We start from the raw sequence: 12,539 nt of genomic DNA on the forward strand, positions 1-12,539 counted from the left end.
TCACAGAATCACAGTTCACAGAATCACAGGTATTTACTCTTTAACTCTTATCTTTTCCTTCAAATTTCAAAACCTTGTGAATCTGTGATCTGAGATTCTGAGAATCAAAGAAACTGTGCAGCTGTGCTACTGCTTGTGGTGTTTGAGTGTTTCTTGTTTGTGTTTTTAGTTTTTACTGATAACTGATTTGGTGCTTGTGTTGTGCTGCGGCTGAAGCCGCTGAACTGAACTGTGTGTTTTTTTTTTTTTTTTTGGGTTTTTGGCTTTGTGATTGACTGACTGTGTTTGTGCCTTTGTGCTCTTGCTGCCTTGCATTATATAGATAAAAGAAATAGAATGATAGATAGAGTCAGATGCTTTGTTGTCATTGTTGACCGGTAGTTGGAGTGTTGGACATTAGTTGGACATAATAATAGGGAATAGGGAAAAGTGGTGTGGAGTTGCTGTTGGGCAAAGACAAGCGACAGGGGAGAAAACAAAAAAACAAAAAAATAAAAAAAAGTAAAGTTAAGAAAAGTTTTTGTTAGTAGTGCTTGACTGTCTGTAGTGGGATTCATTGGATATTTGGGTTAGTGGGTCAGAATTAGGAAGATGAAGACAAGAGACAATACAAAGATACAAAAAACATAAAAGATATAAATAAAGGAAGAGACAACACAGAGACATAAATAAAGGCAGTTTAAACACAAAGATATTAAAGGCAGACAAAAGACAAAAAGAAAAAAAAAAATCATATAATATAAGAAATTATCACACAAATTTAAAAAAATAACGGTAATTCTTATATAATTTTTATTTTATTTGTAGATCATGAAAAAATCAACTACAATGCTTGATTTTTTCAAAAGAAAGGGTTCAACTTCAAATTCTTCTGAAGTCAACGTGGAATTGCCAACAACTAATGTTGCTATTCCAATTCCGGAAAATGCGGATGTTCCAATTCCGGAAAATGCGAATGTTCCAATCTCTCAAACACAATTTCAAAGAATTGACCTTGATTCTTTGGATTATGATCCCGGAACACGCAAACAAATATGGGAATAGTGTTTCGCATCTTTTGTTTTTGTTAGTAGATTGTATCTTAATATATTAAGAAACAATAGTGTTTCGCATCTTTTGTTTTTGTTAGTAGATTGTATCTTAATATACTAAGAAACAATGATTTTTGGGTATTTGTCTTGGTTGATCATTTATTAATACTATATGGATGCGTATTTGAAAAAAAAAAATTTTGCTTATCTCTAGCCCCCCCCCCCCCCCCCGGCTTAAAATCCTGCGTTCGTCCCTGGTTGAGGCATTAGCATTTCCTCCACCAATGGATAAGAGGGTTTTGACTGAAGGGTATTTTTGTTGCACGGTCCGGGTGAAGGTTGAGAACAAGACTGAGTTTGAGGAACAAATGGTGACTTAGTATGTTGTTGGGTTGAGATCGGCAAAGGCACAAAATAGATGGGTGAAGAGGCTGGAATCTATGCTCGACGCCGGGAATCCACTGCCGGAAAACCAATATGCAGATTTCACGACAGTTTGTCCGGCAGAGAAGTGTAGTTGGAGAAGGAAAAGGATAGTAGAAAAAATATAGCAAAGGGTTTTGGAAGCCATTGAATTGGGAAGGAGCTAGTAGTATAGTATAATCTTGCTTGGTAGCTTGGAGATATATATATCTATTTGTTATGTTAAAGATATATTAGCCCATTAGTATAGGCCCAAGTCTAATTCTACTTTGTGTGCAAGTCAAGTCTCCTACTTGTACTAGAAGTCTATTAGTCTAGGATTTAGTCTACTATATATACACATGTTATAATTCATTGTAACACAGGGATTTGTACTACACTCTAATATATTATTAATGTAGCCATTTAGGGTTTCCTCCGTGGATGTAAGCCGTTAGGTTGAACCACGTAACTCCCGTGTGTTATTGTATTCTATACTTTATGCTTTCGCTTTTGCATCTATATTAGCATATTCAACATGGTGTATCAATCCTAATATTTAACATGGTATCAGAGCAGGAGATCCTGAGTTCGATCCTTGGCTTTACTATACCTCCCATTTAAAATATTAAATTCCCACTTGTTGGGCCCCCATTTATTGAGGAGAAGTTTAGGCCCACAAGTGAGAGGGAGTGTTAGATTTATGGCTAAATGATTAAATTCACCATTTCCTAACAGTTTAAGCTTTTGGGACAATCGGTAATATTTAACATGGTATCAGAGCCACCTTCTTGTGGCCATGGTTTTCTGTCTTTATGGTATATTTAAGAGCAATCTTTGTCTTCCTCGGTATTTTTTTTTCGCTGCGTTCATCTTCTTTGACTTCCTACTGCTACCGTCAAAACTCTCCGGTATAGTCAAGCCACCGTTAGAAGTCGCATCAACACTGCAAGACCATTGCCTTCCTCAAACTACCGTCACAGAGCCAAACTTCATTCAAGGGATCTTCTCAACCTTATCAAATCTCAAGATTTCATCAAGTTTCCATCTTGAGTTTGAGAGGGGGTGTTAAAGATATATTAGCCCATTAGTATAGGCTCAAGCCTAATTCTACTTTGTGTGCAAGCCAAGTCTCCTACTTGTACTAGAAGTCTATTAGTCTAGGGTTTAGTCTACTATATATACACATGTTATAATTCATTGTAACATAGGGATTTATACTACACTCTAATATATTATTAATGTAGCCCTTTAGGGTTTCCTCCGTGGATGTAAGCCGTTAGGTTGAATCACGTAACTCCCGTGTGTTACTGTATTCTATACTTTATGCTTTCGCTTCCGCATCTATATTAGCATATTCAACATGGTGTATCAATCCTAATATTTAACATGGTATCAGAGCAGGAGATTCTGAGTTCGATCCTTGGCTTTACTATACCTCCCATTTAAAATATTAAATTCCCACTTGTTGGGCCCCCATTTATTAAGGAGAAGTTTAGGCCCACAAGTGAGGGGGAGTGTTAGATTTATGGCTAAATGATTAAATTCACCATTTCCTAACAGCTTAAACTTTTGGGACAATCGATAATATTTAACATGGTATCAGAGCCACCTTCTTGTGGCCATGTTTTTCTGTCTTTACGGTATATTTAAGAGCAATCTTTGTCTTCATCGGTATTTTTTTTTCGCTGCGTTCATCTTCTTTGGCTTCCTACTGCTACCGTCAAAACTCTCCGGTATAGTCAAGCCGCCGTTAGAAGTCGCATCAACACTACAAGACCATTGCCTTCCTCAAACTACCGTCACAGAGCCAAACTTCATTCAAGGGATCTTCTCAACCTTATCAAATCTCAAGATTTCATCAAGTTTCCATCTTGAGTTTGAGAGGGGGTGTTAAAGATATATTAGCCCATTAGTATAGGCTCAAGCCTAATTCTACTTTGTGTGCAAGCCAAGTCTCCTACTTGTACTAGAAGTCTATTAGTCTAGGGTTTAGTCTACTATATATACACATGTTATAATTCAATGTAACACAGGGATTTGTACTACACTCTAATATATTATTAATGTAACCCTTTAGGGTTTCCTCCGTGGATGTAAACCGTTAGGTTGAACCACGTAACTCCCGTGTATTACTGTATTCTATACTTTATGCTTTCGCTTCCGCATCTATATTAGCATATTCAACATGGTGTATTAATCCTAATATTTAACAGTTATGTGATTGCTTCATGGATGATATATTTTATGAATGCAAATTAGGTATAACGTTGTTCCTTTGAACTTTCAACGAAGACTCAATGACGTTTTCAACGTATACTTTATTGCAGAGGTCCATAAATGAAAGGTTATTGCAAATTAAAGCTATTTGCTGATGCTGTGTCGGTGTGGTTTTGAAATATGGTCTCATAAATTACGGAAGCAGTAGTCTGCAACTCAGTTTTAGTCTAAAATGTCAGCTATTCAAACTCTCCAAAGGAAAGAAGAATAGAAGATGGACAAAAGAGTATGAGCTGTTGAAATAGCTTAAAGCCATAATATTGTTAGTTGCAAATAGGTCTTCCAAGAAAAAATAGAAAAAGAAAAGAAAAGAAGAACTTCAGGTTCAGGGGCTAAAACACCAAGGTTGAGGTCATGATTATTTGCAATATAGTGAGAAAGAATGTACAGAATTTAGATAACTGTTCTCTCCTATTATGAAACTTGGCTGCTCTATTTGTGTATTGATTGTTATGTATTTTTCATTTTTTGTTTGACTTGGAGCTAGCTAGGACTTGATCTTAAGACAATTTTTCTTCATAATGAGCTTGAGAAAAAAACTTATATACATTAATAAAAGGATTTTGTGATTCAAGGAAAAACAAAGGCCATGTTGGTTTATTGAAAAAATATTTGGCGAAAACACCATTTTGATTCTTACATTTTGATGTTATAGTCAATTTGATCCATGCTATTTTCAACTTGTAATCAATTTGGTCCTTACCATTAACTCACTAACGGAAAATACTTACATAGCAAACGGTGTGCACAGTTGGCATATGTGATGCTGACATGGAAGATAAAATAACAAAAATATCGTATAATAAATATTTTAATATGTTACCTCTGTATTTTTCTAATTTTAATAAGCCATCATAATTTTAATAATAGATATATATCATAGGCCAATTTCCAGAGATCCTTTAGCGATGCACAACATCAGCTTGCTTGTCCTGGCAACCTCAGATCTCTTTGGCTATTCAAATGCAGTTGTTTGAAAAATGTCTTTTCATTGTCCATAGTGAGAAGTTTGGTTCAACTCCAACAATTAGAAATTGGATACAGTGTTGACATGGGAGAAATCTTCCCAAAGGAAGGAGGAGATGAGCATGCATTTGACACCAGCTAAAGCTCCACACATGCTCCAACCTAGGACGATTCGATCGATATTCTCGCCTCACGCCACCGTCGCAGTTCCTGCCTTGCGCCATCACCAACCATCGAACCTCAACACCAAATGGATATCTCATTGCAGAGCAAGTTGTTTCCTTTGTAATGGATTTTCTTTTGGTTGCTTGGGTTTGGAATATGGGGTTTTGAGGTTGATTTTAGAATGGTGGGTTTGGTGTTTTGATTTGGGTTTTTGAGGTTTAAGGTGAAATTTGGCCACCAAATTATTTGGGTTTTGTATAAATAAATTTGGTTGGATTTGTCCCCATCAAAGCCACTGGATTGTACTCAACACAAAGACACCAACCTGAAATGAGAGGGTCTTCTTCATTTGGGGTTTTTTTTTTTTTTCCTTTTATTTTTTGGTTTTTGTTTGGTTTCCGAGAAAGTTTGCTAGAGGGAATTTGTTGAAGTTTTTGTGCTCTAAAATTTCAATTTCCTATTGGTTATTTCTATTCCACGTGTTTCTCAATTGTATAGAGGTGAGATGTTGTGGAATGTATTTATGAAATCAAGAATTTAAGATAGAAAAATCAAAGTGATTTTGTGTTTGGTTGCCATGAAAATCAAAGAAAATCTGGGATTTCTAATTTTATTTTCCATCTTTAAAATTTGTGATTTTTTTTTCCAAAATAAATGCTTACGTGACATTTTAATATATTTATTAAACAATTTTTTTTTTCCATGTCAACATCACATATGCCAACTATGCACACCATTTGCCACGTAAACATTTTCCGTTAGTGAGTTAATGGAAGGGACCAAATCGATTGCAAGTTGAAAATAGCAAGGACCAAATTAACTGCTACCAATATGTAGGAACCAAATTGACTATGACCCCAAAATTTAGGAACCAAAATAATGTTTTCGCCAAAATGTTTTTATATGAATTTATTGGGGGACCACAATTTAACTTTTTACAACCACTCTAAAAATGGACCCACAAGGCACAATGTCGAATGTCATAAAAGATTTGAGTTTATCTTCCTCATTACTAATTGATTTCTAGATATAGAGTGACACAGCTCACTATTTGACAGAATTAGAGTATTTGCCATAATGATGATATAAGCAGTTTAACACTTTCATAATATGCATGGTTACTCGAGAAGTGATTGTAATATTAATTGTGTATCACTTGAGTCTCTTGTATGGTTTTCTTTTGTCTCATTGCTGTATGTTGATGGATCCATGTAGCGAAAATCTAGTTAAAATAAAAAAGTTGAAGACCAACCTTAGTGTTCAGTTTGAGACAAAAAATTTATATATTGTAGCTAAGAAAATCTTCGGCATAGAAATTCAAAGGAACTGTCAATTAGTATGTGCACAACTAACAGTTTTTTTCTAAACAATATATCTGTCCACCAGTGTGTGTTTTATATTTATTTTGTCCCGCAATCATAAAAGTTTTTTTTTCTTAAAAAATATATTTTGTGCATAGAGTCAAAAAGAGAGAAATAGACAATTTAATCACAATAATATTCAGATTGTTGTGATTCTTCAGATTGTTGTAATCATTATATCTTAAGAGACAGATATCTAAGTGTCTTAAAACACCAATTGTAAAGGGTGGAATATGTCTTAAGGAAATTGTCTCAAACACAAGCCTTGATGAGAATCATTGTTCATATCTATGCACATTCAATTGGTGAGTTTTAAACTAATTAATTTTTACAGATCTCTATTTGTTGTATTTGTATACAAATATATATATATATATTTTTTTTTTATTAATAGCATTAGTTTGTTTTCTTGATACATAATCACAAAATAAGGTGTTAGGTTCTAAGGATTTAAGATCTAAATGTTTTAGAACTTCAATATGTAATGTTGGCAAACCATGATAAAAAATTAGAATCTAAATTTAGGCTGCTCAAAGTATGTTTATTGTGAAGTTGAAATCTAGTAATTGCAGAAAATATAGTAATTTTTTGCAAAGCTTGATCGATAAAAAATTAGACACGATCGATCGAAACTCGTGCAAAATGTTTTTCTGCAGAATTTTCCAACTCAGTCTAAGCCCATATGACGTATTGGGTTTTACGTTTTGCCTTAAGTATAAAAGGAAAAACGCTGGCCACATTTTCAGGTTGTTGTTTATGTTGTGTGTGTGAATCTCTTGTGAGATCTAGAGGTGTTTGCCTTTATACACACTTAGAGTTATCAAGATCAAGATTGATGTCGAGAGCTTGGTGATCGCTTTAGTTGTTGCATAAAGAGCTTAAAGAAAAACACAAGTGGGAGTACTTGTGGTTTCTGTGAATCTAAGAAAGAAGTAATTCGTGGACTTGGAGCTGTCACGTGATCGTGGTAGTAAGTTTTCTACTCAATGTAGCAATAGGATGTTAGTAGTCTAAATCGCTATTGTCAAATTTCAATTCTTTCATAGTGGATAAGTTTTACCTTGAGGATAGCTAGGTTAAATTCTCCTCAGGTTTCTTACTGGTTTGGTTTTCCTAGGTTATTATATCGTTATGTTCTTTATTTTCCGCATTGTTTACTTGATATGATTTACTTGTGTTAACCTAGACTTAAATAATTTACCTAAGTAATCACTTGACTAAATAACTAGGTTAAACAACTTGCGTTTTAAGGGATCTAAAAATGTACATAAATAAATTTTCATAATATATATAAACAACATAAACATCATCGGTAAAATCACTCATTAGCCTTATTGGACATAACATGCTAACATGACAGACTATTGGCCTTATTGTGAATAATATAGCCTTTTACATCAGATCCTCAAATTCTAAGCTCCCCATGCACTCGAAGCTGCGACAAGAGTAAGAATTACACGTTAGAAGTGAGAACATCAAAGGATAAAAATTAAAATGCCAAATAAGAATTAATAGTAATAATCAAAGACGCCATGTACGTGAATTTTGTACAGACAACTAAAATTTCAGAGTTCGAACAACTCCATGTCATTTATCTTTGGCTAGAACCAGGGGCAGAGCTAAGGGGGTCGAGAGGGGGCAATTGGCCCCCCGACCTCATCCAAACCCCCACCCCATTAATATATATCTTCCTATATTTTCTTTGTGTATGTTTCCGTTTGCTTTAAGCTTATATTCTGCAACTCTGCATGTAATATTGTGCTATGGGACTGTCACTTTTGGCTCCACCTGGAATGTACTTTTCTTGGCTGATGATTACCAAGAAGCTCATTATATTCCCCTAAAAATATCATTTTTAGTAATAATAGCTTTGACCTGAAATTTATTTTGAAAATATTTCAAACTCGTCTAATATAATGAAGGGAAAAATTCTTATATGTAATATTGAAATTTAAAAATGGTATATTATCACAACATCTCCAACCAATATGCCAAAATTTTTATGTTGCTTTCTTTAATTCTTCTATAATGCTTTTACGATAAACACAATATAGCATAGAATAAATAAACATCAATACTTTTATGATTTAAAAATAAAAAACGACATACAATCTATTTATAAAAACAAAAAACAAAAACAAAAACAAAAAATATAATGCTATGCACGAGGAAAAAAAGAAACAACTTAACACTTACATTATATTTTATATGCTAATCAAATTTTTTGATTAATCAGTTAAGTATTTTTTTAATCATACTAACTAAAAATTGAAATTGATTTTGCTTTCAACTCTTTATTTCATCTTTCCCCTCTTAAACTAGAATCCTAGCTACGCCACCAGCTAGAACTCTACTAAATTCTTCAACTTTCTCACACCCTTGTGTAATTAAACCCAGAACTATGTAAAACAATACAAAAACCTGTTTTGCACAATTTATAATTGAAAACGTGATTTAAAGTCACGTTTTTATGTTATTAAAATGTGTATATAACAAACACGGCTCGCAAACCAAATATTTCTCAAAAGGTATTACTTAATGTATGAAGGTATTAGTGTTTTTTTTTAATTGATGGAAACATTAAAGAGCAATACATTGCAAGTTGCAACCAATATGGATATAGCTACCATAAGGCCATTAGATTTAGGGGAAACATTATACATGCACCTCAGAAATCAGCCAGATTTTTATATGCTCGGGTCTTGATGACGAAATTTAAATGCACGAGTTGAAGTATATAGGATATATAAACAATTAAACTGATCATACGAATTACCTGTTTGAGAAAGAACAAAATCTTTGTCCTGACCAACCTGCCACGCAAAATAGCCAAGCAATCCCTTTCCCTTTGCATATGTAACCTTGGTAGAAATACTCTGTGTATCATCGTAACCAATCCATGTCGTCCCAGAATAGCAATAGTTTGTAACAAACGTGGAATTATACACTGTTGTTGTGTCACTATTCTGGGCTATGAAATCCTTGATTTCGCTATAAGTTATCGCATCTGATAAAGCAGCTCCATTAGCAGGTGCAAATATTCCATTGTCATTAGCATTCACTAGTCTCCATGCGTAGCCATAAAATGGAACACCGAGTACCAATTTTTTGGCAGACACACCTGCCTGAATCCAAGCTGCGATACCACTATCCCCACTAACTTGGCTTGTTGGATTGTACAAGGCCGCAGGAGCTCCAGTCAGATTTGGTGATGTTGACCAACTGAATGGTGAAGTAAAGTCATAGGCCATAACATTGACCCAGTCCAAGCTGTTTGTTATAGCCTGAATGGGATAACTCAGACCGTAATAGTTTGAAGAGTAAAAGAAAGCTGCAACTAGGAGCAATGGTGTATTGCCTGAGCTTGTGGCCTCATTAGCCACTGCAGCTCTCCATTCGTTGAGAAGTAAACCAAGGTTGGTAAATTCACTAGCTGTGGAGGGGTACTCCCAGTCAAGGTCAAGTCCATGAAAGTTGTTAGCCCTTGCTAGTTGTATAGAGGAATCTATGAATGATTTGCGGGTACTAGCTTGGCCAGCCATTGAAGCAAAAGTTGGGGCTACAGCATCTCCTCCACCGATGGATAAGAGGGTTTTAACTGAAGGGTTTTTCTGTTGCACAGTCTGAGTGAAGGTTGAGAACTGAGCTGAGTTTGAGGCGGAAATGGTGACTTGGTATGTGGTTTGGTTGAGATCGGCAAAGGCACAAAATAGATGGGTGAAGAGTGTGGAATCTATGCCGGAAACAGACAATCCTGTGCCGGGAAACCAGTATGCAGCTTTCACTTCAGTTTGCCCCGCAGAGAATTGTAGTTGGAGAAGGAAAAGTAGAGTAGAAAAAAGATAGGGAAGGGTTTTGGAAGCCATTGAATCGGGAAGGATGGTAGTCTGGTATAATCTTGCTTGGTAGCTTGGAGATACATACATACATATATATATATATATATATATATACACATTTGTTATATGATTGCTTTAATGGATGATATGTTTTATGGGTGCAAATTACGTATAATATTGTCCCTTTGAACTTTCAATGAAGACTCAAATGAATTTTCAATGAAGAATTTTGTGGAGTTGATTGTTATACGGATTTGAGGTCCACAAAATCAAAGGTTATATCGCTAAGTAAGGCTATTTGCTGATGCCGTGTCGGTGTGGTCTAGAAATATGGTTTCATAACTTACGGAAGTGGTAGCTTTGGTCTAAAATGTCAGCTATTCAAATTATCCAAAGGAAAGAAGATGGATCAAGAGTTTGACCACATGGTATTGTTGTTGCAAATACGTCTTCGAGATTATGAGCCCATAACATTAAAGGCATGATTATTTGCAATATAGTCAGAAAGAATGTACAGAATGTAGAAAAGCGTTCTCTCCTATTACGAAAACATGGCTCTATTAATTCGTGTACGTGTTGATTGCCAGTTTTTTTGTTTGACTTATAGCTAGAACTTGATCTTAATTAACACAATTTTTGTGGTTCAAGGAAAAAAAAGACCATGTTTGTTTATTAAAGAAATCTTGAAATGGATTAATTGAAGTAAAGGCCATGGTGGCTAGTGACATAGGTTGCATTTGAATAATTTATTTTTTGCCAACTTATTTTATTATTTAACTTTTTTTTACTACTATTCATAGGTCTCACTGCACTTTTTGTTACTATTCATGGGTCTCATTATACTATTTCAAATAACTTTTATCTTTATCTATAATACTTTCAACAAAAAAATTTTAGTTTCAGTAAAATAAACAGATCTCAAACGGACTTGTAAACAGTTTGAGACTTTCATAATTTTGCATGGTTACTTGAGAAGTGATTATTATTGTTAGAAATACTGAATGAGTTGTATTGTATTTCACAAAATCAAAGAATATACATCAGTGCCTTTATATAGGAGGCATATGTGTGTGGTACAAGTAAAGTGTAGTACAAGTACAAGTGTGCTATACAAGTAACCTAGCTGGGCCAAAAGCTCATAACATAATATACGTTAACAGCCCCCCTCAAACTCAAGGTGGATGTGAGACCAGCTTGAGGTTGTCAACCAAATCACGAGTGCGTCTCTTAGGAAGTGACTTGGTGAAGATATCTGCAAGTTGATCTTTGGAGGAGACGAAGAAAAGCTGGAGAGCACCATGGACAACATGATAACAGATAAAATGACAATCAATCTCAATGTGTTTAGTCCGTTCATGAAAGACATCATTGTGAGTAATATAAATGACACTCTGGTTGTCACAATAAAGGGGAGTAACAGAGGATGTGGACACACCCAAATCCTTAAGAAGCCATCGTAACCAAAGGAGCTCAGATGTGGTATCAGCAAGGGCACGATATTCTACTTCAATACTGAAGCGGGCCACAAAAGTTTGTTTCTTATTTTGCCAAGAAATCAAAGAAGAACCAAAGAGAAAGCAATAACCTGTAGTGTGGACCTGCGATCCGTGGGATCTCCTACCCAATCAGTATCAAAGAATGCACGTAGTACAAGAGGAGACTGAGCTAAGTAGAAAAGGCCATGAAAAAGGGTGTCCTTCAGGTATCGAAGAATGCGCAAAACAGCAGCATAGTGAGTTGATCGTGGAGCAAACAGATACTGGCTCACCTGATCAACAGCATAGGAGATATCTGGACAAATAACTATGAGATAAACTAGGCTGCCAACCAATCGTCTGTAAAGAGAGGGATTAGACAATAGTTTCCCCCATGAGGGAGTCAGATGCGCATTAAGCTCAACTAGAGTGTCAACAGTCTTGCTATCAGTAAGTCCAGCTCGAGACAAGAGTTCAGATGCATACTTGGCTTGAATAATATAAAGTCCATCTGTAGAATGAGTGATTTCAAGACCCAAGAAGTAGCTGAGATGTCCAAATCTTTCATCTCAAATTGCTGACTGAGAAAATCATTGAGTTCTTGAATGCCATTGAGGTCATCACCAGTTATGATCACATCATCCATATACATGAGAAGTAAAATAGTGCCTTTGTTAGTGCAACGAAGAAATAAGACAGAATCATAATGACTGGCCATGTAACCCAAGCGAGAGATTGTAGAACTGAATTTAGCAAACCAAGCTCATGGAGCTTGTTTAAGGCCAAAAAGTGCAAGTCGAAGGTAACAAACCTTGTTTGAGTCAATAGAGAGACCAGGAGGAGGTTGCATATAAACTTCTTCACTTAAATCCCCACTAAAGAATGCATTTTTTACATCCATCTGAAAAAGATCCCATTTACTGGCAGCAGCAACAGCTAAGAGGACACGGATAGATGAGATACGAGCAACAGGAGTAAAGGTCTCTTCATAATCAATCTCATGCTCCTGTGTAAAACCTT

At 35.4% G+C, this 12,539-nt stretch overlaps 2 protein-coding genes across 2 annotated transcripts in view; both read right to left on the bottom strand.

Moving 5' to 3' along the window:
- The window catches only part of LOC126715576 (class V chitinase-like), an 87,680-nt gene that overhangs the window by 16,920 nt on the left and 58,221 nt on the right, over positions 1 to 12,539 (bottom strand). The gene's annotated exons all lie outside the window — the stretch shown is intronic.
- LOC126715575 (class V chitinase-like) lies at positions 7,474 to 10,135 on the bottom strand. The gene is made up of 2 exons (XM_050416231.1): positions 8,982 to 10,135; positions 7,474 to 7,640 (listed from the first exon to the last, which is right to left on the bottom strand). Exons 1-2 carry the CDS (start codon positions 10,129 to 10,131, stop codon positions 7,618 to 7,620), a joined length of 1,173 nt encoding a protein of 390 aa, XP_050272188.1. The 5' UTR covers positions 10,132 to 10,135; the 3' UTR covers positions 7,474 to 7,617.

The sequence above is a fragment of the Quercus robur genome, chromosome 2, assembly GCF_932294415.1.
Source record: "Quercus robur chromosome 2, dhQueRobu3.1, whole genome shotgun sequence".
In the NCBI taxonomy this organism is placed as follows: domain Eukaryota; kingdom Viridiplantae; phylum Streptophyta; class Magnoliopsida; order Fagales; family Fagaceae; genus Quercus; species Quercus robur.

What these genes read in the sequence shown, in the direction of transcription:
- LOC126715575 (XM_050416231.1), bottom strand. Translation starts at nt 10,131, where the DNA reads ATGTATGTATCTCCAAGCTACCAAGCAAGATTATACCAGACTACCATC. An exon ending in TTTTGTTCTTTCTCAAACAG is followed by an intron (nt 7,641 to 8,981) that starts GTAATTCGTATG and finishes CTCTTGTCGCAG; the next exon opens with CTTCGAGTGCATGGGGAGCT.